Genomic DNA, 20,382 nt, shown 5'->3' on the forward strand with positions numbered 1-20,382 from the left:
TATCGGTTTATTGTGCATATGGTGCCTGTGTTATATTGCTATTAATTCTTGGTCACTTCCTACATCTTGGTGAACAGTAGCTTCTTGTGCCTATTATCCAACAGATCTTGTGTCGCTTCCAAGTTCTGATCATCGTAAACCCAATTGCTTTAATTTGCGAACCCACGGAGAACACACACGACAATCGGCAGTCCCCGATATGTAAGCTCCTCTACACCCTTGTTCACCAGTCTGCAATTGCATGTAACTATATCTACATGAGGTAGATAGACTACCACTAGAGAGCTTCTACCGCTATGAGGCTCAAACCATTGATCATTCGCGCGACTAGTTTCTTAACAATCGCGTTCCAGACCCATCAACGCTGAATTGTCGGGTCGCTATTTTCGTGATCCACTGGAATTGGAGACACTTGACGACCAGAGTTTTCTTTACGCGGGGCCCCAGGTTCAACATTTGACGCGGTTAGTTCAGGGCTAACCTGGACAACGTCGCCTACGAACCCCCTTTTCGGGCAATCGACTGACTAAGAACTGAGCAAAGTCCACTTGACCAAGGAAAAGAGTACGACAAAGTCATGCAATTGAGGTTGTGATGAAGCTATCTCGTGTTTTTTTGTAGCTGTGACATAATATCTTGCAAGGACATGTTGTCGCTGTTAACCTCGGAGCAATACTCGTGTTTGTCTCTCAATGAGAGGTCGACGCGTATCATTACCACAGTGGCATGTCTTAGATGTACTTGAATTAATGTCACGAGACCTCACAACAACACAATTCGTTACAAGTACTCGTCATTACTCTGTGCTCTCTCCAACATCTCTAGTGAGGCTCTAATGCCTCCCAGCGGCTAACCGGGTACTCTAGGGGGTGGTCAGACACACACACAAAGCTAGTCCCAAACAAGGGGTCATAGCCTACGCATCTCAACCTTGCACCGTTCGTTCGTCGGGAACCCCAGAAAATAAACAAGTTCGGATCCATGGCTGGGGTAACTAGAAAGAAAAAAAAATGTTTATTTAAAAAGACTCGACTGCTCCATACCCCAGATTTCAAACATTGCTCTCCACAACTCGACAAGTTTCACCCCAAAGTCTTCTTTCTTTTTTTCACCATGTCGAACTCGTCCTCTCGAGACGAACCTTATACCATGGAGCCGTCTACCAAGAAGACCATCTGGCAGTGTATCCGCGAGAACCCCAAGATCATCTTTATTGCCTTTTTCGCATCGTGAGTTGACCTATGCACACAACTATCGTCATAACCTTACTGACAATTACAGTTTGGGAGGTTTCGAGTATGGTTACCAACAGGGTGTTCTGGGACAATCCCTCGTCATGACCAGATTCACCCAAAACTTCCCCTCTGTCGTGGAATCATCTTCAGCAACCGGCTGGCTCACATCTATCCTCCAGCTGGGAGGTATTCTCGGATCTCTATCAGCCGGTGTCTCTAGCGAGATCATTTCTCGAAAGTACACCATGTTCATCGCCTGCTGCTGGGTCGTTCTCGGCAGTTACCTCTACGTTGGCGCCACAGCCGGAAACCCTTCTCTTCTCTATGCCGGTCGCTTCTTCACTGGTCTCGGTGTCGGTCTTTTCAGCGGTGTTGGACCTTTGTACAACGCTGAACTGTCTGCTCCTGAGATGCGAGGTTTCCTCGTCTCTTTCTACCAGCTCGCCACTATTCTCGGAATCATGCTTTCTTTCTGGGTCGGTTATGGATGCAACTACATCGGTGGAACCGGCGATGGACAATCTGACCTTGCTTGGAGACTTCCTTCCATCATCCAGGGTATTCCCGCTGCTATTCTCGCCGTTGGCATTTGGTTCATGCCTTTCTCTCCCCGCTGGCTCGTCAAGGTTGGCAGAGATGAAGAGGCCAAGTCTACTCTTGCATGGATGAGAAAGCTTCCCATCGACTCTGACCGAGTTCAGGTTGAGTACCTCGAGATCAAGGCCGAGGCTGTCTTTGAGCAAAAGGTGTTCGCCCGAGACTTCCCTCACCTCGCTGAGAAGGGCAAGAGCAAATTCAGACAGGAGATTGCCCAATACGTCACTTGCTTCCGATCCATGGATAACTTTAAGCGAGTTTGCACTGCTTGGCTCATCATGTTCTTCCAGCAGTGGTCCGGTATCGATGCCATCATTTACTATGCCTCCAACGTTTTCATCAGCCTGGGTCTTACTGGTGGAACCATTGCTCTCCTCGCTACTGGTGTTACTGGTGTTGTTTTCCTTATCAGCACTATTCCTGCCATGGTAAGTTTTTCAACCGAATTCGATTGAAATTTCAAACTAATTGTGTCTCAGTTTATTATTGATCGCGTTGGTCGCAAGCCTATGCTTCAAGTTGGTTCCATTGTCATGGGAGCCAGCATGATCACTGTCGGAATTATCGTTGCCAAGTTCCGCCACGACTGGCCCTCTCACGTCGCCGCCGGTTGGACCGCAGTTGGTGAGTACACCGTTCTCAATATTTGTATGAACCATAACTAACATGTTTCTAGCTCTCATCTGGGTTTACATCGCTGGCTTCGGTGCTACATGGGGTCCTGTCTCTTGGACTCTCATCTCCGAGATCTTCCCCCTCTCCATCCGCGCCAAGGGTGCTTCTATCGGTGCTTCCAGCAACTGGCTCAACAACTTTGCCATCGCCTTTTTCGTTCCTCCCATGCTCGAGGCCTGGGAGTGGGGAACCTACATCTTCTTCGCCGTCTTCCTGTTTGCCGGTATCCTCTGGGTGTGGTTCTTCCTTCCCGAGACCAAGAACGCGTCTCTCGAGGAGATGGACCGTGTCTTCAAGAGCCGAGCTGGAGAGCAGGATGCTGAGCTTCTACGTGAGGCCCAGGCTGAGGTTGGTCTTCTCGGATCTGTTTCTGGCCGAAAGGCGTCTATGGAGAAGCAGGGTGAGAAGCACGTTGAGGAGTTGTAATGGATGTTATGAGATATATCGGAGGGATGTGTGATACCATAGTTTAGTAGACGAATAATGTTTTAAGAGTTACCCTGACTACATTTTTACTTTCCCATATCCATTGACAAGAAGTATATTTGATATTTTTAGTATGCATATATTGCACAGATATAGACCGATCGTCAATGAATCAATAGAAGAATACACGGTCTTTCTGTCATTCTACCCAATGGTGGCTCAATTCCATGACAGAAACTAACGCCACGAAATGGGTACTCCAAAAATCATGACATGCCTGTCGGGTTGGCTGATAGCGATGCAACATAACTGGCCAGATATTGGTAGGGGCTTTTGGAATTAATTGTAGCTATAATTTAGATACATTAAGCATTGTCATTCATTTGTAAAGAAAATATCTCAATGCTCAATTGAAAGCGTAGTTACGCGATCAATATCAATGTCTGCACTTCAGTAAAGAACCGATTAAAATTGCCGCGACATGGAGGTAATCCTTCGAGTTGCCACCTGACGATCGACTCAATGCAATGATACCTTCTTCAATGCGGGGTATGGGATTAAAGTGCTGATTAACCTGGACATTCTGGGGCAACGTTGCTTGCTCCAAATCAAGTTACTGTACGAACCAGGACCAGCAAGCAAAGACCACTTCTCTGGTTTCCCCGTTTATTACTATGCCGAGTTTCCTCCACCCGAGTCATGGCCTGAGAGTCTGGTCGCCTAAAGCCCTCGCATTCGGTCTAGTGGTTCCCCGACGAACCCCAGGCCAGATACCTTGATTGGTGTACTTCCCCGGTTTACTGGCACTCGGATGGGGTCATCCGGGGATCACCGGACGCTGCAAATTTGCTCTGTTTCATCAGACAGAAAGCAACTGAGGAGAGACGAGAGGCTACAGTTCCTCTTTGGGTTGTGACTGCGTTGCCATCATCTCTGTCCTTCAACTGCAACGCTACCATCTCGGACATCTTCCCCACTTCAGTCCAGATCGACAATGGCATTCTTCCCGCCCGAGGACTTTTCCCTTGACCCACGCTTCATAGAGCTGCAGGAAGAACTCAGATCCGTTCTGTTTGCGGGCTTGTCTGCGCTATCGCCCAGCGCGTCGTGTACACCAGAGGCAGAAGCGACACCTACACAGTCGCCACAAACACTTGACTTTTCTAATGTCACTGTCAATATTCCTCATGATAGGTTAATATGCTATCTCCAGAATTGGGTCACAGAATGTGCACCCTATCTGGACAAATTCGATGAGGACAAACACTTTCAGATCCATGTACCGCTCATGGCGCAGAAGTCGCCGGCTCTTTTATATGCCATGCTTGCATTCTCGTCAAGGCAGATGGAGAGGAGAGGGCTGACGCGTGAAGGTGGCTGTGACAGTCTTGAGCTCTATCAGGAGAGCATCAGATTACTCAGTCCGGGACTACAAGCCAAAGACCCGAATATGTTGGTAACAGCCTGTATTCTGGCAGTCTTCGAGTTGTTGTCGGGTGGGTCCAAGAACTGGAAGCGCCATGTTGAGGGTTGTGCTTCACTATTCGAATTCTTTGGAGTCAACGGCTTCTCTGGCGGTCTACCACAAGCCGTCTTTTGGTGCTATGCGCGTCAAGAATTGTGCGGATCGATCATTTCAGAGGGAACAGAGACGACAGTCCTCCCTCTATCAAAATGGACACCTTCTGTACCGGATTCGTTGGTTTCTTCAGAGCAGATCGAAACATACGTACGGGACATGTTCCACGAGAGAAGCCGAGATTCACCCGACATGCAAGCCAACTGGGCTATATATCTATGTACAAAAGTCTGCGACCTAAGGTTCCGAAGGACGCAAAGTCTAGAGCTCGGACGGCCAGATCTCCAAGACGACAGGCCGTTCTCAGAACAGTGGCAACAGCTTTGGAACGAGTTGCAATACTGGCTTGACCAACGCCCTACAACAATGAAACCGATAAGCATGGTGGAAGCAGGTGATAAGCAGATTTTCCCAGCTATGCTTTTCCCTCACTGGGCTGCTATTTCGAGCAACCAGATATATCACACTGCGTGTATCTTGATGCTGGAAATGCGCAATCTGGGACATGAGCTAGATTACCAATGTTTGGCTCTGTGGCATGCTCGTCAAGTTTGTGGCATCTCGTGTGCTAACCTCCATCCTGGCAGTTTGGTCAATTCCATACAGCCGCTTTACGTCGCTGGGAAGCTGTTCTCACATGTCAATGAGAGGAAACAAATAGCTAGACTTCTTAAATCGATTGATCGGACGACTGGTTGGGGTGCGCTTTGGAGATTGACGGATCTCGAGGCTGAATGGGGTTACGATGCTGGGGCGATTCTAAAGACTTTATAGAATCTTGTTTATGATCAACATAATAACTAATACATAAAGGCCCATAATGAAGTAGTACAAACACGTCCTAGTGGGTAGCAGAAAAACTGGCCTCCTAAGTCTTAGGATAAAGATATAAGTAGTCTAAGAAGTATGGTCTAAGTAGCATAAACTGCCCTAATAATTTCATCTCTTATGCTTATAGCGGTCAATTTTTCTGATATCCTGAGGACCTTATAGGTAACGTGATCTTGACAGATGTCTTGGCAGATAAGGTGCTGTCCAAGTCGTAGCCGCCGTCGCCTAAGACACCCCTTCACGGTTTAGCTCGCTGTGGATCACATGCAACAGCTTGTAGGATATTGCCGACGTTATATACTCTTGCCAGACTAACAGAGACTGCTCTGCATACCTTTACCTCACACATACTTATCCGCCATGCCAAAACCCGTCATCAGCGTGTTGGGATCTCTCAACATTGATCTCGTCTCATATGTTCCCCATCACCCACTACCCGGCGAGACGATAACTTCCAGCCAATTCAATGTTTTCCCAGGTGGAAAGGGCGCAAACCAAGCCGTTGCTTGTGCAAAGCTTTCGCGAACCTCTGACTTCAAGGACGCGAGTGTTGATGTTGTTATGATTGGTGCCATCGGAGCAGACGCATACGGGACTACGCTTCTGGATAGCCTCAAGTCATACGACGTGGGAACTGATTCAATCATTGTGAATCGAGACGGCGGCGCTGGCTCACAGAGTGGTATAGCAATGATCATCGTTGATGAACCAACGGGTCAGAACCGCATTATCTTGTCTCCGGGAGCCAACAATTCCCTTCAGCCGAGTCAATTCCAGACGATCCCTGGGCCAGCACCTGCTCTGCTCATCATGCAGCTGGAGATTCCGCTGGAAACTGTTATCCAGGCTTTCCAAGCAGCAAAGGCCACGGGAACACCGGTACTCCTCAACCCTGCACCCGCTCAGGCTCTTCCCACGGAGATCTACAAAGGGCTGGCACATCTCATTCTGAACGAGACCGAAGCAGCGCTGTTGTCAGACAAGGACGAGTTAGAGTTTGAAAACATCTCTGTGGTGGAGCAAGCTGCATCTGATTTCCTCGCTAGAGGTGTTCACAACGTTGTCATCACGCTTGGTGGAAAGGGTGCATACTTTGCCAACGACACAGGCGCCAAGGGTCTCATTCCCGCACAGAAAGTCAAGGTTGTCGACACAACTGCCGCTGGCGATACATTCATTGGTTCATACGCAGTAGAGGTGGCACTCGCAGGACAACGAGCTAAAACGTTCGACATTGAAAAAGCCGTTCGTTCAGGAATTCGAGCTTCATCACATACAGTTGCGAGACGAGGAGCACAAGTATCAATTCCATGGAAAGACGAGTTGGAGTGATATTTTTAACAAATTAATAAAAAAATATGTTTAATAATTGCTAGCCAAGACATGTATCGGTTGACTCGTGTCAGGAATGGAGGTTGGTAGGCGCGTTGGAATGGCGCGAGGAGGACCAGAACTGCTGCAGATCCGCAATCTCCCTTTGAAGCGGAATTTTAGTCGCGTCGCCAATCCGTTGGAAGCAAGACAGCAACGCTTCTTGTTGAGAGGGATATGTCATGTCTCTTGCGATTCGAACGACAGTTGCCACCACAACAGGGTCCCATTGATCAGGGAAATTGTTCCACAAGGCCAATTTTGCAAGCTTTTGAGCGTGCCAGCTCTTGGATGTGAGGCGATGCGGGGTGGACGAGAGCTTTACGAGTCGGGGTTTGTAAGAGAGTAAAAGTAACGAGGAATAATGTATAGTGAGATTTGCTTGGACTGCTATCGCGCTTGAGTACACATCGGCTGTGAATGGAGAGTTGGCGGTAGCTGTGTGCGCGTCTACCTCGGGGCTTTCAAGAAGCGGCACCATGTCCGGTGGACGATCTCGGAACCATTGTACACATCTTGCCCATAGGTTGGACCAGGTCGCCCATACCAGAGAGCTGGGTTCCTGTGTTGGCGATTGTATGGTGGTGATGCCGTTGAGGAGTGGAATAACCTTGTTGTGTAGCAGCTGGCAACATGCTGTCAGATGTACTAAACATGCATCATATATCTCATATGGTGACATGTTGGGGGTAAGTAGGGCCTCGTCCATCAGAGATACGGAGGACCGGGATGAAGGCGATCTCGACGCTATGATAGAAGCAGCCAGTTCTGTTTGCGCCAGGTCAGTGGATATCTTGAATCGCATATCGGGTCACATTACCAGCTTTATAATGAAACCGATCCAGAGTCTTGAGAGGTTCTTCCTGGCTCGCAAAGAATTGATATCGGTCTTCTCCGAACGTGCGATCAGGATGCAGATTTGCCCATTCAGATGGAGACGTGTAGAAGAAATTACCCAGCGCCAGCAGAGATCTCCCCACATCAGCAGTGAAAGCACTTTCCAGAGATAATCGATGCTGAAGATGTTGAACAAGATGAAAGTCTCCTTCTGGAGCTGTCGTGCTCCTGCTTCGCCGCATCGCAACCCACATAATGACATCCATGATGACAGACTTTTCAGCTGCCAAGCTCATAATCTTGGGTCCGAACGTAGACCTCGGGGCGTTGGAATCTAGCCAGGGTACTATCTGATATCGGAAGCGGAGCATGGCCGTTTGTCTTTCGGAAGAATTTTGCTCTGAGAGAACGGTTTCGTTCCATCGAGCGGGTGTGGGAATCTGGTTGCCTTCATTGTTTTGATTCTGGGTGGGAGCTGTGGTGGTTGGTTGAGAAGTGGTGGTGGTGGTGTTTGGAGCAGAGTCGATCCTGTCGCTTCTCACTGTACTAGGTAAAGGACTCGCGAGCACGGGGTCAAGAGTAGAGGTGCTGTCATCTATGAACGATAGCAAGGAATCTTGCATAGGCTTTGTAGGGGAGTTAGTTGGACGCGATGTGATATGCAGTCATCAATAACTCACCAGGAGTGAATCCGACTCATCAGGAGTGTCTCCCCGGGTATCATCTCGAGCACAACCATCCCTGCGCAGTGAAGATCGCACGCCTGGGACAAAGGTCCACTCTTTGAACTCGCAGGTTACATTCCTGCCCTGACAGCTCCCGCACTGGGGCCTTTGTTCATCACCTTTGGTTACTGTTAGACAGGACGAGGGTAGTGTATAGGAATTACTGACATTTTCTACGACGTCTTCGACATGGTATACAACCTGTGCGGGACCTCCTCTTGTTATCGGGTATTCGTCTGATTACTGGCATTGCGATAAGCAGGTCATTTTGTGAGGAATGACCATGATGCAAAAAAGAGGAGTATGGAAAGCGGTGAGAAGTGGCAGATGAAAGGAGTAATCTCTCTTAAGATGAAGCTGACAAAATCCATCACTCGACTGAAACCAGACGACAACCTGTAGGGATTAATCCAGATTAAGGCTCATCATTTCCATCAAGTCCATTATAACGAGACAACTAGCCAAATACAATCAATTAAGACTCAGTGTCGAGGCGTTAACACTATGTGCCATGGCGCTACCCTAAATAATGTTGACTTTTTGTGATGCATTGTAAGCAAGAGAGTAGAGGGGGTATCTTGTAGTTCTAGTTTTAGTATTGTAATAAATTCATAAATGTATTCCCTCATCTGGCTATAAATTGAAAGCAATTGTGTCTTTTGTGATAACAAAGCTTTAAACAATGGCAATGATATTGTCCACTACAGACGACGACAACACTTCACGATAAACTCATTAGCCTATCCGATTTGACATTTTCTAAAAGAGACTACTAAAAGACTTGGCCACCAAGACCGAGTGAAGGGCCAACGAATTGAGTTTGTCACTGGAATGGCGTTGACAAGACGTGCAGAAGCTTTCGCCGTTCCTCCACATAAGCCAAAATCTACCCAGTCACAACCGTCCAAAGCCAAGGTAGAGCCGCAAAGTGCAACTCTATATAGCTTTTAGACCTAAAGAAGACGCATGCAAGTGACTAAGTTTTACCACTCTGACAATCGAGCAACTGAGAAAAGAGGGTCTAGAGTCTTATCAACCAATGCTGAATAAACCTGTGGTCGGAAATATCATGGCAAAACAGAGAGAGAAATGATCTGCCTAGAACCGCAGGGACCTGCCAAGGTGCTCGAAGGTTGGACAAGAACAAGGGGATCCCGTCCTTGGCAAGATTGATCTGTCCAAGATCTACACTTAACTGACACCCGTCACCCACATCCACATCCATTGTTCTAGACACACATGCATCACCGGAGTCTTCAAGACCGCGATTCAAGTTCAAAACTTTGATACTCAGCTGAATACATGGCTCGGGACCGAAAACTTTCAATGAGCTTGTTCAACCAAAAACAGTTTGATTATCCCGAGCTATCAGCATCTCGAACTATGGCCATGGCCCAGGCTCAAGCCTCTACGGGGAAATTGGTTCGGCGGATAAGCATACCACTTCTAGTAACAGCATCGCCAATTCTTAAATCGTTTACAATTGCAAAAGCTAACCCTCGAAGGGATTGAATCATGGCCAGTTATCTTAATGTCTCACGCTAAGTCATCTAGATTGTGATGGCGAGGCGCTAGACATACGGCACAAGCAACTGCCAGCCGAGTAGCCGGTTGTCAAGCCAAGTTTTCTCGCGTGGTTCTTTGCCAAGATTGGCTTGGGGTTCTCAGCTCAGAGAGGAAGTGATTGTCCGGAGACGGCGTCAAGGAATGTGAAGATTCCTAGCAGATGCGCCAACCCCGACTGTGGCAGCGGGTAGGCCCGCCTTTCACACTCAGAATGGTATAGTGTAGTATGGAGATGACACCATTTGGGAGTCTCGTCTTGGTGACCCAACAATACGGATCAACTTGTGATGGAAGTAAGAAGAGACAAAGACTGACAACAGAAGAGTCTCTGGACAATTATGAGTATTATCTTAACGGTGGAAAACACGAGATAGGATGAAAGCCCATGACAATATGTCTGTTCCCGTAGAGTGCAGCAACATGAACCTCTTCTCGACTGCAACTGTCTTACAAGGCTAGAACCTTACCCTTTTCGTGTGATACTAGAGCCATGTTGCAGGACCCAGGCCCTGCCGATCTATGTACGCATGTCCAAAACGTGGGAATCTTACTGCAGCAAGCCAGAAATTGAGTTCGGTCGCAGCGTTCTCGCCTAGACCCTGAGCTATCCCGAGAAGTTAGACCAGACGAGACTACAGAATTGACTTTTTCAACAGAATCTCGTCTGATGAAACCTCAAAGTCGATGAAAGCGGCAAACAATAACACAATTATATCGGCGAACTTTGAGATTGTTTAATCTATAAGTAAAGATGGATTGAACCTCCGAATAATTCAAATCACTCACTCTCATCTCATCACACTCTCCTACTACTACTACAACCACAGTAGTTCATCCCTCCTCCTTCACGATGCATTTCATCAAGACAGTTGTTCTTGGCATGTCCATCGCCGCTGTTAACGCAGCGGCGTTGCCTGCTGGAGAACCTGATGCAGTTAACTGCAAGGTCTCTGGCGAGGGCTGTGAGGTTCACGGAGCTTCTTACGGCGACACATTGAGACGCATTCTCAAGAAGAGGGCTACCACTACTGCTAAGAAGCCAACAACTACGGCAAAGGCCGCCAGCACCACCAAGCCCACTAGCTCTACTAAGCCTGTGACCACCAGCAAGGCTGCTTCCACTACCAACAAGGCTGCTTCCACTACCAACAAGGCTGCTTCCACTACCAACAAGGCTGCTTCCACTACCAACAAGGCTGCTTCCACTACCAACAAGGCTGCTTCTACTACCAACAAGGCTGCCTCTACTACCAAGCCCAGCTCTACCACTAAGCCTTCCTCCACAACCAAGCCCACCAGCTCTACTAAGCCTGTGACCACCAGCAAGGCTGCTTCTACTACCAACAAGGCTGCTTCTACTACCAACAAGGCTACTTCTACTACCAACAAGGCTACTTCTACTACCAACAAGGCTGCTTCTACTACCAACAAGGCTGCCTCTACCACCAAGCCTAGCTCTACTACTAAGCCTTCCTCCACAACCAAGCCCACCAGCTCTACTAAGCCTGTGACCACCAGCAAGGCTGCTTCTACTACCTCCACTACCTCTAGTGCTAAGCCCACCTCCACTACCAAGGCTTCCTCTACTGTAGCTCCCCCCAAGGCTTCAACCACAACCATCCCTCCTTCCTCTGCTAAGCCTGGCACTACTACTACCACTTCCACCAAGCCCACAACCACCATCATCACTTCTGTCAAGCCTACAACTACTGCTCCTTCTAGCACAGTAAAGGCATCCACTACATCTACCACTTCAGCCTTATCTACCTCATCCAAGGCTAGCACTTCCACTACAAGCACTTCTGCTTCCGTCCCAAGCACCTCTACCAAGGCTAGCACAACATCAGGCTCAAGCTCAGCCGCCGCTGCTTCCAACCCTGCATCTAGCACCGTCATCTCCTCATCTCTGAGCATCCCTAGCACGACTTTGGCTACCTCCACCAAGCCTGCAGTTGTTTCTTCCACTTCTGCTCAAGTCGATGGCGTCAGTGCTACCACTTCTGCTCAGGTCAATGGTGTCAGTGCCAGCAGTTCCGCTCAGGTTGATGGTGTCAACACCAGCACTTCTGCTCCAGTCGACGGTGCTAAGACCACTACCTCTGCTCAGGTTGATGATGGGCAAACTACCACTTCTGGAAGTTCCGCAACTGATCCCACTTCAGACGTCAAGGGCGACGACGACCAGGTGACCACTTCCGCTTCCACTGTCAGCAGTGTGGAGTCTGATGCTCCTGAGTCGGTGGACCCCATCTCTACCACTGCGGCTGGTGATGAGAAGGCCACTTCCGCTTCCAAGATTGATGAGCCCACAACATCTGATACATCTGCTGGCCAGACCACCACATCTGTCACGGATGATGAGGGCTCAACCTCTGCACCTTCTGGTCAGACTACCGCATCTGTCACCTTTGTGGAACCCAACACCAAGGCAGCCTCGGATGAATCCACTCCCACATCTGCTACTTCTGATGATGGAGAGGGCTCTACTACCACTGTCAAGGAGTCTGCTAGTGATCCCACTATCACCTCTGCAGCTGATGACGGTGATCTCACTTCTTCTTCTGCTCCAGAGCCCTCTGTCACCGATGATCAGCCCGCAAGCGACCCCACTACCTCTGCTGCCAATCAGTCCACTGCTACAGACGACGCGGAGCCTACTATTGCCACCGACAAGGATTCCTCTGCTACAGTCGTTGAGCCTGCCGGTGGCGCTACTACAACTGCTGATAGCCAATCTACTGCTACAGACGCTGACGAGCCTACTTCTTCTGCTGTCAAGGAGTCATCCGCCACAGCTGGTGAGCCCTCTAGTGACCCCACTACCACTGAGGTCTCTGAGACTGCTGGTGTAACCACTACCTCCAATGCCGCAGTTGATTCTTCTGTAGAGTCTTCCGCTGCTGATAACGGGCCCACTACTTCTTCGGATATGGATGTTACTTCCTCTGCTGCAAGCGAGCCCTCTGCCACAGCCGATGAGTCCACCAGTGTACCTGCCACCACATCTGTGGTCTTTGAGGACCCCAACACTAAGGTGGTTTCAGATGCGTCTACTTCAGACGCGGCTGCTCCTACATCGGAAGCGTCTTCCGGAGAGAGCTCCGCTGCTGGCGAAGAGTCTTTTGCTTCTACTATTAATAGCGAATCTGCTACACTCAGTGAGCCTGCTGTCAACCCTACTACCACTATGGTAGCTGTTGATCCTTCTGAGGAATCTTCCACTGCTGCAGGAGAGTCCAGTGTCACAGTCATCGAGTCTAGCAGTGGACCTACTACTTCTGCTGAGCCTGTTGTTACATCCGATCAGCCCGCCAGTGTGCCTACTACATCTGCTGTCTTTGAGGATCCCAACACCAAGGTGCTCACACGTGCACTGTCTAATTCATTTGAAGGTTCTTATGGCCCTCTAGGGCTGCTGGTGAGCCTAGCACCTCAGTTGCTGAGCCTAGCACTGCACCTGCTTCCTCTGCCAATGATGAGCCCAGTACCACAGTTGTTGATCCCAGCACTGCACCTACTACCTCTGCTGGTCAGGAGCCTGTCGTTGATCCCACCACATCTGCAGTCAAGGACGCGTCTGTCTCAGCCGAAGAGCCCGCTAGTCAGCCTACTACATCTGTGGTCTTTGAGGACCCTAACACCAAGGTTGTCTCGGATGCTTCTACTCCCACATCGGATGCTTCTCCTGGTCAGACTACTGCTGTCGAACAGGAGCCCAGTGGCACAGTTGTTGAATCCAGCAGTGGACCTATCACATCTGATGAGCCCGCCAGTGGACTTACTACTTCTGCTGGCCAGGACCCTGCTGTCACATCTGACACGCCTGCTTCTGATCCCACTACCTCCAATGCAGCTGTTGATCCTTCCGTCGAGACCTCCGCCGCTGCCGGAGAGCCCAGTGGCACAGTTGGAGAGCCCAGCACTGTACCTACTACCTCCGCTGGTCAGGAGCCTGTTGTTACATCTGATGCGCCTGCCACTGATCCCACTACCTCCGCCGCTGCTGGAGAGCCTAGTGGAACAGTCGTCGAGCCCGCCAGTGGACCTTCTACCTCCCAGGCTGATGAGCCTTCTAGCGAGCCTGCCGCCTCTTCTGATGCCGAGCCTACTGCTACTACTCCTCCTCCCACAACTCTGATCACAATGGTGAAGCCCTCCGTTACATCATCTGACGCTGCCGAGGAGAGCTCTTCTCCCGTTGCTTCTGACCCAGTTGTTGAGCCACCCGTCTCTACTGCTGATCAAGAGCCTGCCAGTGACCCTACTACCACCGCCAAGGCCGCTGACCCTGTTGAGACCACTTCTGCTGCTGCTGTTGACCCAACTACATCACCTGTTGTTGACGCGACATCCGAGCCTGCATCTAACCCCACTACTTCTGCTGCAGTTGTCGTGGAGCCGGCAAGTGATCCTACCACCACTGCTGATCCTATTGTAGTGACCACTTCTTCTGCTGCTGGAGAGCCTGCATCTGATCCTACTACTTCTGCCGCTGTTGTCGTCGAGCCAGCTAGTGATCCTACCACCACCGCCAAGGCCGCTGATCCTGTTGAGACCACTTCTGCTGCTGCTGTTGACCCAACTACTTCGGCCGCTGCTGATGAGCCTACATCCGAGCCTGCATCTAACCCCACTACTTCTGTTCCAGTTGTCGTGGAGCCAGCCAGTGATCCTACTACCACAGCCAAGGCCGCTGATCCTATTGTTGACCCGACTACCTCAGCCGCCGCTGTTGACCCAACTACTTCTGCTGCTGTTGAGGAACCTGCCAGTGATCCTACCACCACTGCTGATCCTGTTGTGGTGGCCACTTCTTCTGCTGCTGGAGAGCCTGCATCTGATCCTACTACTTCTGCCGCTGTTGTCGTCGAGCCAGCTAGTGATCCTACCACCACCGCCAAGGCTGCTGACCCTGTCGAGCCAACAACTTCTGCTGCTGCTGTCGTGGAGCCTACCAAGTCTGTTGCTGATGAGCCCGCTTCTCAACCTACTACTACTGTCGTTGACGAGCCCGTCTCTCAGCCCTCAACTCCGGCCGACTCTGGAAACCCATCCGGCGCAGCTTCTGAGCCCGCTTCTGAGCCCTCGACCCCAGCTGACTCTGGTTCATCCGGCTCTTCTGGCTCCTCTGGTTCATCTGATGAGCCCGCTTCGCAGCCCTCTACTCCAGCTGACTCTGGCTCATCCGGCTCGTCTGGCTCGTCTGGCTCGTCTGGTTCATCTGATGAGCCTGCCTCTCAGCCCTCGACCCCAGCTGACTCTGGTTCATCCGGTTCATCCGGCTCTTCTGGCTCTTCAGGCTCCTCTGGTTCATCTGACGAGCCCGCTTCGCAGCCCTCTACTCCAGCTGACTCTGGCTCATCCGGCTCGTCTGGCTCGTCTGGTTCATCCGATGAGCCATCCAGCGGCTCTGGCAGCCCTTAAGTAGGAAGACATGTTGGGAATAGAATGGATTATAATGGTTAGAATGTTGGTTCTTATTGATGGATTTAATACTACGGAGTACAGGGGTATAGCATAATCTAGTACAGATTGCTTAATAGATAGTTAGCATATATTACATCTCATTTGTTCATCACACTCTGTTCAGCTGTGAACCAATATGCTTGCTTACTAAAGTGAAGTGTCCCTTCCAATTCGCTGTCATCTAGTATTACCTAGCCAGTGCATGATATTTCTTTCCGCCCCTTACTTTTTTTTCCCATTGCTGTTTGTTTGACTTGATGCTATAATTTCAAGTGTCCTCTGTTGATGGCATCAACATAGTGCCCAACAACGATCGGCAACCAACAACTCCACAAGCGAATCTCAATTCGCTCCTCCGGTCTGGTGGTCTAGTGGTATGATTCTCGCTTAGGGAAAACCCTATAGCTCAGCTTGCGAGAGGTCCCGGGTTCAATCCCCGGCCAGACCCTTCCTTTTGCCTATCTGGCATCCTTTTTGCCTTGATTATTTATCTACATTATTTCCTTTTGCTACTTTAACTCACAAAGTTCTCTTTCAAAGATACTCGGTTCCCAGGGTACATAGAAATCTTGTAGTACAACTTCAAGTGTACATGGCTCGTTGTTGTGGTCGGTACACCAGCCTGGCGCTTTGAGACTGCGAAGCATTTCATGAACGCGTTTCGCGCTGTAGCCCAAGTATGGCCGTTCTGGTTTTGTCAATGGGAGGTTGAAGGATCTCATTTGTCTCGTAAGATATCCGAGAAGTCTACAGGCGCACTCCAGAGTGCAGCAGAGATCTCTGGCCATGAGACAGTCTTGCAAGTCGAATAGTACTTCGAGGAGCTCTTCGACCAGTTTCTCTCGTTCTTGTTCAATTAGTTCTGTATTCCATTATTATTATTATTTTCATGAGAATCATTTTCGAGTATGCATACCAAGGACTCGATTCGATATCGCCAGGTCTGTTTCGAGTGGGCCGTCTGTGTTGAAAACGGCGAGTCCAAAGAGCCCTCTGGCTTGCACGTAGTTTTTAAATACTAGGGCAATAAATAACAGGACAGTTTCGTCCGGACCAAAGGTCTGTGATGCGATAGTCGTTATGGCCAAACTAAGTTCGGGATAATTGTGCTTCTTCAAGTCGAGATGCCATTGAGTCCACCGTTCATAAAAGATCTCAACGACCTCAAGACAATCATAGTAATCAACAAGGATTCCAATATGAGCTACTAGTTCGAGAGTAGGGGTCTTTGTCACTTGTCGATGGTGGCCGTGCATGATGTTCAACAAGATAACAAAGGCTTCAACATTCCATTCCGAAGCGCCGAGTTCCAAAAGACCTTGAGGATTAGGATGTGACTCCCTGTATCGTCCTTCGATCATTGCTCTGAAAACTGAAGACACGAGACACAGGTTTCTCGTAGATACTCTGAATTGTATCTCATTCGGTTGACCGTCATCTTTGCAAGGCTGTATTGACCGTAAGTTCTTGGATGACCCGCCAGACTCTTCATTTTTGTGGACGGCCTCGCTTGACAGAGATTTTTTACTTCTTGACCAGGGTATTTTTTGAGCGTTGGGTCTGCGTAGAGTGAGGAGTGCGTCACCTCGATGATCAAAGTTGAGGAGGGATCGTTTCATTGCCGGCGTGTGATATTTAGTTGATCTATGGTTTCTCCCCGCTCTTTGCAACCAGACGGTGAATTTTCGCGATAGTAACACGTGACCGACTTACTCTCCAAAGCTCTGGCCAGCAGTCAGCTCATAATTGAGGTGTTTCGGTAATTAAATTCTGTCATGAGTACAGATGATATTCAATCATGAATTAAACATGCGAGGGTTGGATATCTTTTACCAATTATGCTCCGAGCCACTATGAGTTTAGTGGGTGACCCCGTGACCTCTGTTATTCAGCTATAGCGGCCTTTGACGCCAAGTACTCCGCCTCCAGAACAGTCATTTACTTTTAAACCAACGAAACAAATCTTGACCATGTCGATTTACTTAACCAAAGCCTCCGAGGCAGATTTACCAACTATTGCCCGCATTGCAACATCTGCCTTTCATCCAGAAACAGATGCTCTCTCTCGTCGCTTATTCCCTCGCCATCTACAGCCAAAAGACATACCCGACGGCGAAGCAGCCTATGACTGGCGCTTAGCACGCAAAGCATCCAGTCTCGCATCGTCAGAATCTCATCTGGTTATAGCAGTCGATAAGGACAAAAACGTCGAAGATCGCATCGTGGGCTTTGCACTCTGGGATGCACCTCCAGCTGAGGGGGGTGACTCGAGTCCAAGCAAGCCCGTAGAGTGTGATGCACTTGACAAATCAGCTTTCGAGGAAATGAAAAAAACTGTGAATCAGGATGCTATAGACACGCTTGGCGAGAAAGGAATTGCTGGCGTCTGGCGTTTGTGCTCGACTTCCCTGTCCATGTAGCAAATGCTGACATTTCTAGATCTTGACTACATCGGAGTTGGACCAGGCAACCAGAGACGGGGAATAGGAAAGATGTTACTGCAATGGGGACTTGACCGTGCATCCGAGGAAGGAAAGGACTGTTATCTTGTAGCTACTGAAGCTGGGCGGCCATTGTATGTTGCCGCGGGTTTCGAGGATATTCGAACTGTCTTGATCCTGGGGATTCCACATCACTCCATGATTTTAAGAGCCGGGAAGTCCTGATTATCGCATTCGGGACCTTTAGACTGTTATAAATAGCTCAACCTGATGGGTAGAAATAGAAAGACAGAAAACTGACACATTCGCAACACAATACTGACGAACTGGCCTCATCATGAACCCCTCCAAAAAGAAACTCTAGCATTATCAATTAAACAAATCACTGGCTTCTTTCTGTCAACACAGACATGATCAGACCTAGACACTCCAGTAACCCGACTTCCGGTCACTTAGCAAAATTGACTGAACAAAAAATACATCCAAAGGCAAAAAAGAAATGCCTCGCTTGTTTGCAATCGTTTTTATAGGAACAGCCCGATGCGGGGGTCGAACCCGCAACCTTGAGATCGCGTACTCGTAAGAGTCTCACGCTCTACCGATTGAGCTAACCGGGCGTGGCTCTAATTGTTATGCTGGCGTTTGTTAATGAGGGTTAACAATTGATGACCGCAGTAAGTTGTGAATAAGAATGGCGGAAACGGAAGAATAACCAGGGCTAGAAGAAACACATAAGTTGGAGAATTTAGAAATCAATCGGCAGGTTGAGCACATTCTTTATTTCACATGGAATTAATAAGTTTCCAAATTGATACTCATTTTGCAATACGCAAGCTTCGCACTTAATTTACGTAGCTGTAAACAGGACCCTACATGAATTTAACAAACAAAGCCACTTCATGGGAAAAGCGTTTTAACCAGGGAGCAAGGTAATGCTGGGATATAAACATGATTAAATCCTTCCTAGCGAAATACTTGTACTACGAAAGGACGAAACAGCATACTCGAAAGTAATCCATGCTCCAGGGTAACATTCCTCACTAATCCGGAACTAGTATTCGTTTTCCCGGGTTGAATGGCCCGTGCTCAAGGGAGGAAACATTGACGTCGTCACACGTGACACAAATAATCGTCGCGTTTCACCTCACATTCAATGAACGCCATCTCATCTCATACCGTCCGATCTCATCTCATCTCATTTTGTCTCATTTAGGGTCTACGTGACTTCCGTCGAGGTTTCCGGCACCTCTTACGCAACCTCGTACAAATATGGAACAAATAACACCCTTCGACACCAGTAGATACAGTGCAGAACGCGCAGCCATTGCAGCCCGACGCGTTTTCTTGTTCTCCGGCAAGTGGCCTCACGAGCTCGTCAAAGACCATTCACCACACATCTGGAACGTCAAGTTATCCGAAGAGTTCGCCACACTTGTGCGTCTCTCGGTTGAGTCGCACAAGGTTGAGCTTGGAAATGTATTGCAGAGATTGAAGGAAATCACCCTTAAACACCCCAATGAAGAACCCAAGTGCTTGAATCGAGATGATATCTCCCAGGTTCGAGCTTGGCTGCGCACAGAGGGAGTTGATTCGCATCCACGGTTCCCTCGGAGATCTGCTGGTGGAGAGGATGGAAATGACGCCAATAGAGTACCATCAGGGGCCGCCTCGGCGATTCGCGCGGGAACTGCTGCATTCAGCGATATCACCAGTGACAGCAGTCTAGACTTCAATTATTATAGTTCAGACGATGAAGAAGCTAACGAGTCATCAACCATCCAAATCAAATCCGAAGACGATGCGCCTTTCGCACCAAGACCCAATCCCGTCACCAGGCCCTTTTCTTCAAACCCATCATCTAGTAGGGCGAGCGAACCTGGCCCTTCCGCCTCGCAACCTCCCTCTAGACCGAATGCTCGAACCGGAACGACACCGTCTAACAACACTGCTCCATCAACCCCACTTCGAGTCAGTGACAGCGTAAATGCCCACTTTCAAGAAAGCCTTCGAAGAGCAGCCATGACCAACAGCGCCTCTCGGCCAAGGCCTCAAGCCAGTCCCTCAAGATCAGTTGCAAGGCCAAACAACACTAGTCAGGCTGGGCCTTCTACTACACCCTCACGTACCACGCCCAGCCACCAAGCAAGTCCTTCACTCAACAGGACATCAGCAACCGAGCCACGCCGCAATGCATCGTCGGATAGAAGTCAAGTCAACCAGTCGACGCAGAGCACATCTCAACAACAGCCATCCGCTACTATTAACCCTCCTAGGCTTAATGCTCAAGCCTCAAATAACCCCGTTCCTAGAGCTCTAAACACACCAGTCACATCGGCTTCTTCATCAAACGTTGCCTCATCACCCACAAGAGCCCGCGAGCCCCGTTCTACCACAAATCTTAGACCCGCACCGATCACGGATGTTCCAACTGGGTCTGCGCTGCATCGTCTCGATGGATCATTTGATACTTACAGACACGCCCGTGGAAATGCGTCCTCAAGTGCGTCTTTGGAAACAGGCATATCCAGCGTTTCAACACCCAATAGGCCAGATGTCCTATCCAACGTCGGCTTAACAAGCTCCAACTCAACGCCAGCTACCGCTCGCACTCGACGCGATATCCAGCCACCTAC

The 20,382-nt window shown here is 49.3% G+C and overlaps 8 protein-coding genes and 2 non-coding genes across 10 annotated transcripts; 7 read left to right on the forward strand and 3 right to left on the reverse strand.

The window, feature by feature from the left end:
• Positions 1 to 1,113: 1,113 nt before the first annotated feature.
• FGSG_11339 (uncharacterized protein) lies at positions 1,114 to 2,933 on the forward strand (the record flags this gene model as incomplete). Its single annotated transcript, XM_011327599.1, has 4 exons — positions 1,114 to 1,229; positions 1,282 to 2,260; positions 2,312 to 2,456; positions 2,509 to 2,933. 4 exons carry the CDS (start codon positions 1,114 to 1,116, stop codon positions 2,931 to 2,933), a joined length of 1,665 nt encoding a protein of 554 aa, XP_011325901.1.
• A 994-nt stretch (positions 2,934 to 3,927) lies between these two features.
• On the forward strand, positions 3,928 to 5,283 carry FGSG_13985 (uncharacterized protein). Its single transcript, XM_011327600.1, has one exon. The coding sequence runs from the start codon at positions 4,454 to 4,456 to the stop codon at positions 4,751 to 4,753; it is 300 nt and encodes a 99-aa protein (XP_011325902.1). The 5' UTR covers positions 3,928 to 4,453; the 3' UTR covers positions 4,754 to 5,283.
• Positions 5,284 to 5,703: 420 nt separating this feature from the next.
• FGSG_11337 (ribokinase) lies at positions 5,704 to 6,675 on the forward strand (the record flags this gene model as incomplete). The annotated part of the gene is made up of 1 exon (XM_011327601.1): positions 5,704 to 6,675. The coding sequence occupies one exon, from the start codon at positions 5,704 to 5,706 to the stop codon at positions 6,673 to 6,675; it is 972 nt and encodes a 323-aa protein (XP_011325903.1).
• Positions 6,676 to 6,745: 70 nt separating this feature from the next.
• FGSG_11336 (uncharacterized protein) lies at positions 6,746 to 8,446 on the reverse strand (the record flags this gene model as incomplete). The annotated part of the gene is made up of 4 exons (XM_011327602.1): positions 6,746 to 7,461; positions 7,535 to 8,177; positions 8,232 to 8,375; positions 8,441 to 8,446. 4 exons carry the CDS (start codon positions 8,444 to 8,446, stop codon positions 6,746 to 6,748), a joined length of 1,509 nt encoding a protein of 502 aa, XP_011325904.1.
• A 2,276-nt stretch (positions 8,447 to 10,722) lies between these two features.
• On the forward strand, positions 10,723 to 15,266 carry FGSG_13987 (uncharacterized protein; the record flags this gene model as incomplete). The annotated part of the gene is made up of 3 exons (XM_011327603.1): positions 10,723 to 13,260; positions 13,408 to 13,530; positions 13,641 to 15,266. 3 exons carry the CDS (start codon positions 10,723 to 10,725, stop codon positions 15,264 to 15,266), a joined length of 4,287 nt encoding a protein of 1,428 aa, XP_011325905.1.
• Positions 15,267 to 15,665: 399 nt separating this feature from the next.
• Positions 15,666 to 15,756, forward strand: FGSG_20801. Its single transcript has one exon. It is a non-coding gene; the product is annotated as a tRNA-Pro (tRNA).
• Positions 15,757 to 15,817: 61 nt separating this feature from the next.
• On the reverse strand, positions 15,818 to 16,927 carry FGSG_11335 (uncharacterized protein; the record flags this gene model as incomplete). The annotated part of the gene is made up of 2 exons (XM_011327604.1): positions 15,818 to 16,170; positions 16,225 to 16,927. The coding sequence occupies 2 exons, from the start codon at positions 16,925 to 16,927 to the stop codon at positions 15,818 to 15,820; spliced, it is 1,056 nt and encodes a 351-aa protein (XP_011325906.1).
• Positions 16,928 to 17,278: 351 nt separating this feature from the next.
• FGSG_13988 (uncharacterized protein) lies at positions 17,279 to 17,974 on the forward strand (the record flags this gene model as incomplete). Its single annotated transcript, XM_011327605.1, has 2 exons — positions 17,279 to 17,699; positions 17,748 to 17,974. 2 exons carry the CDS (start codon positions 17,279 to 17,281, stop codon positions 17,972 to 17,974), a joined length of 648 nt encoding a protein of 215 aa, XP_011325907.1.
• A 309-nt stretch (positions 17,975 to 18,283) lies between these two features.
• FGSG_20802 lies at positions 18,284 to 18,366 on the reverse strand. Its single transcript has one exon. It is a non-coding gene; the product is annotated as a tRNA-Lys (tRNA).
• Positions 18,367 to 19,018: 652 nt separating this feature from the next.
• FGSG_13989 (uncharacterized protein) lies at positions 19,019 to 20,066 on the forward strand (the record flags this gene model as incomplete). The annotated part of the gene is made up of 2 exons (XM_011327606.1): positions 19,019 to 19,871; positions 20,023 to 20,066. 2 exons carry the CDS (start codon positions 19,019 to 19,021, stop codon positions 20,064 to 20,066), a joined length of 897 nt encoding a protein of 298 aa, XP_011325908.1.
• Positions 20,067 to 20,382: the final 316 nt, after the last annotated feature.

The sequence above is a fragment of the Fusarium graminearum genome, chromosome 3, assembly GCF_000240135.3.
Source record: "Fusarium graminearum PH-1 chromosome 3, whole genome shotgun sequence".
Taxonomy (NCBI): Eukaryota; Fungi; Ascomycota; class Sordariomycetes; order Hypocreales; family Nectriaceae; genus Fusarium; species Fusarium graminearum.

Coding starts and splice junctions, on each gene's coding strand:
- FGSG_13985 (XM_011327600.1), top strand. CDS start 4,454: ATGTTGAGGGTTGTGCTTCACTATTCGAATTCTTTGGAGTCAACGGCT.